Source organism: Eimeria mitis, genomic scaffold, assembly GCF_000499745.2.
Source record: "Eimeria mitis Houghton genomic scaffold, Emh_scaff4182, whole genome shotgun sequence".
Lineage (NCBI taxonomy): Eukaryota > Apicomplexa > Conoidasida > Eucoccidiorida > Eimeriidae > Eimeria > Eimeria mitis.
The window spans coordinates 4,001-4,200 of NW_013572509.1; the positions used below are offsets into that span (position 1 = coordinate 4,001).

General features: G+C 61.0%; 1 protein-coding gene across 1 annotated transcript in view; it reads left to right on the forward strand.

Moving 5' to 3' along the window:
- Positions 1 to 36: 36 nt before the first annotated feature.
- The window catches only part of EMH_0073150 (uncharacterized protein), a gene marked incomplete at both ends in the record, with an annotated part of 699 nt that continues 535 nt past the window's right edge, over positions 37 to 200 (forward strand). Inside the window, one exon of the mRNA XM_013499292.1 lies at positions 37 to 198. Within this exon, the coding sequence (XP_013354746.1) occupies positions 37 to 198 (162 nt within the window). The remainder of the gene's footprint in view (positions 199 to 200) is intronic.

A 200-nucleotide genomic window follows, 5' to 3' on the forward strand; every position in this document is an offset into this window, starting at 1 on the left:
GCAGCAGCAACAGCAGCAGCAGCAGCAGCTGCTGCTATGTGTGTCGCCAGCGCCCCTTGCCTTCTGCCTGCCTCTGTATTGACCCCGCAGCAACTCAACAGCAGCTCTGCAGCAGCAACAACTCCAGCAGCAGCAGCAGCAGCAGCAGCAACAGCAGCAGCAGCAGCAGCAGCAGCTATCTGCGGCGGGAGTAGGAACTT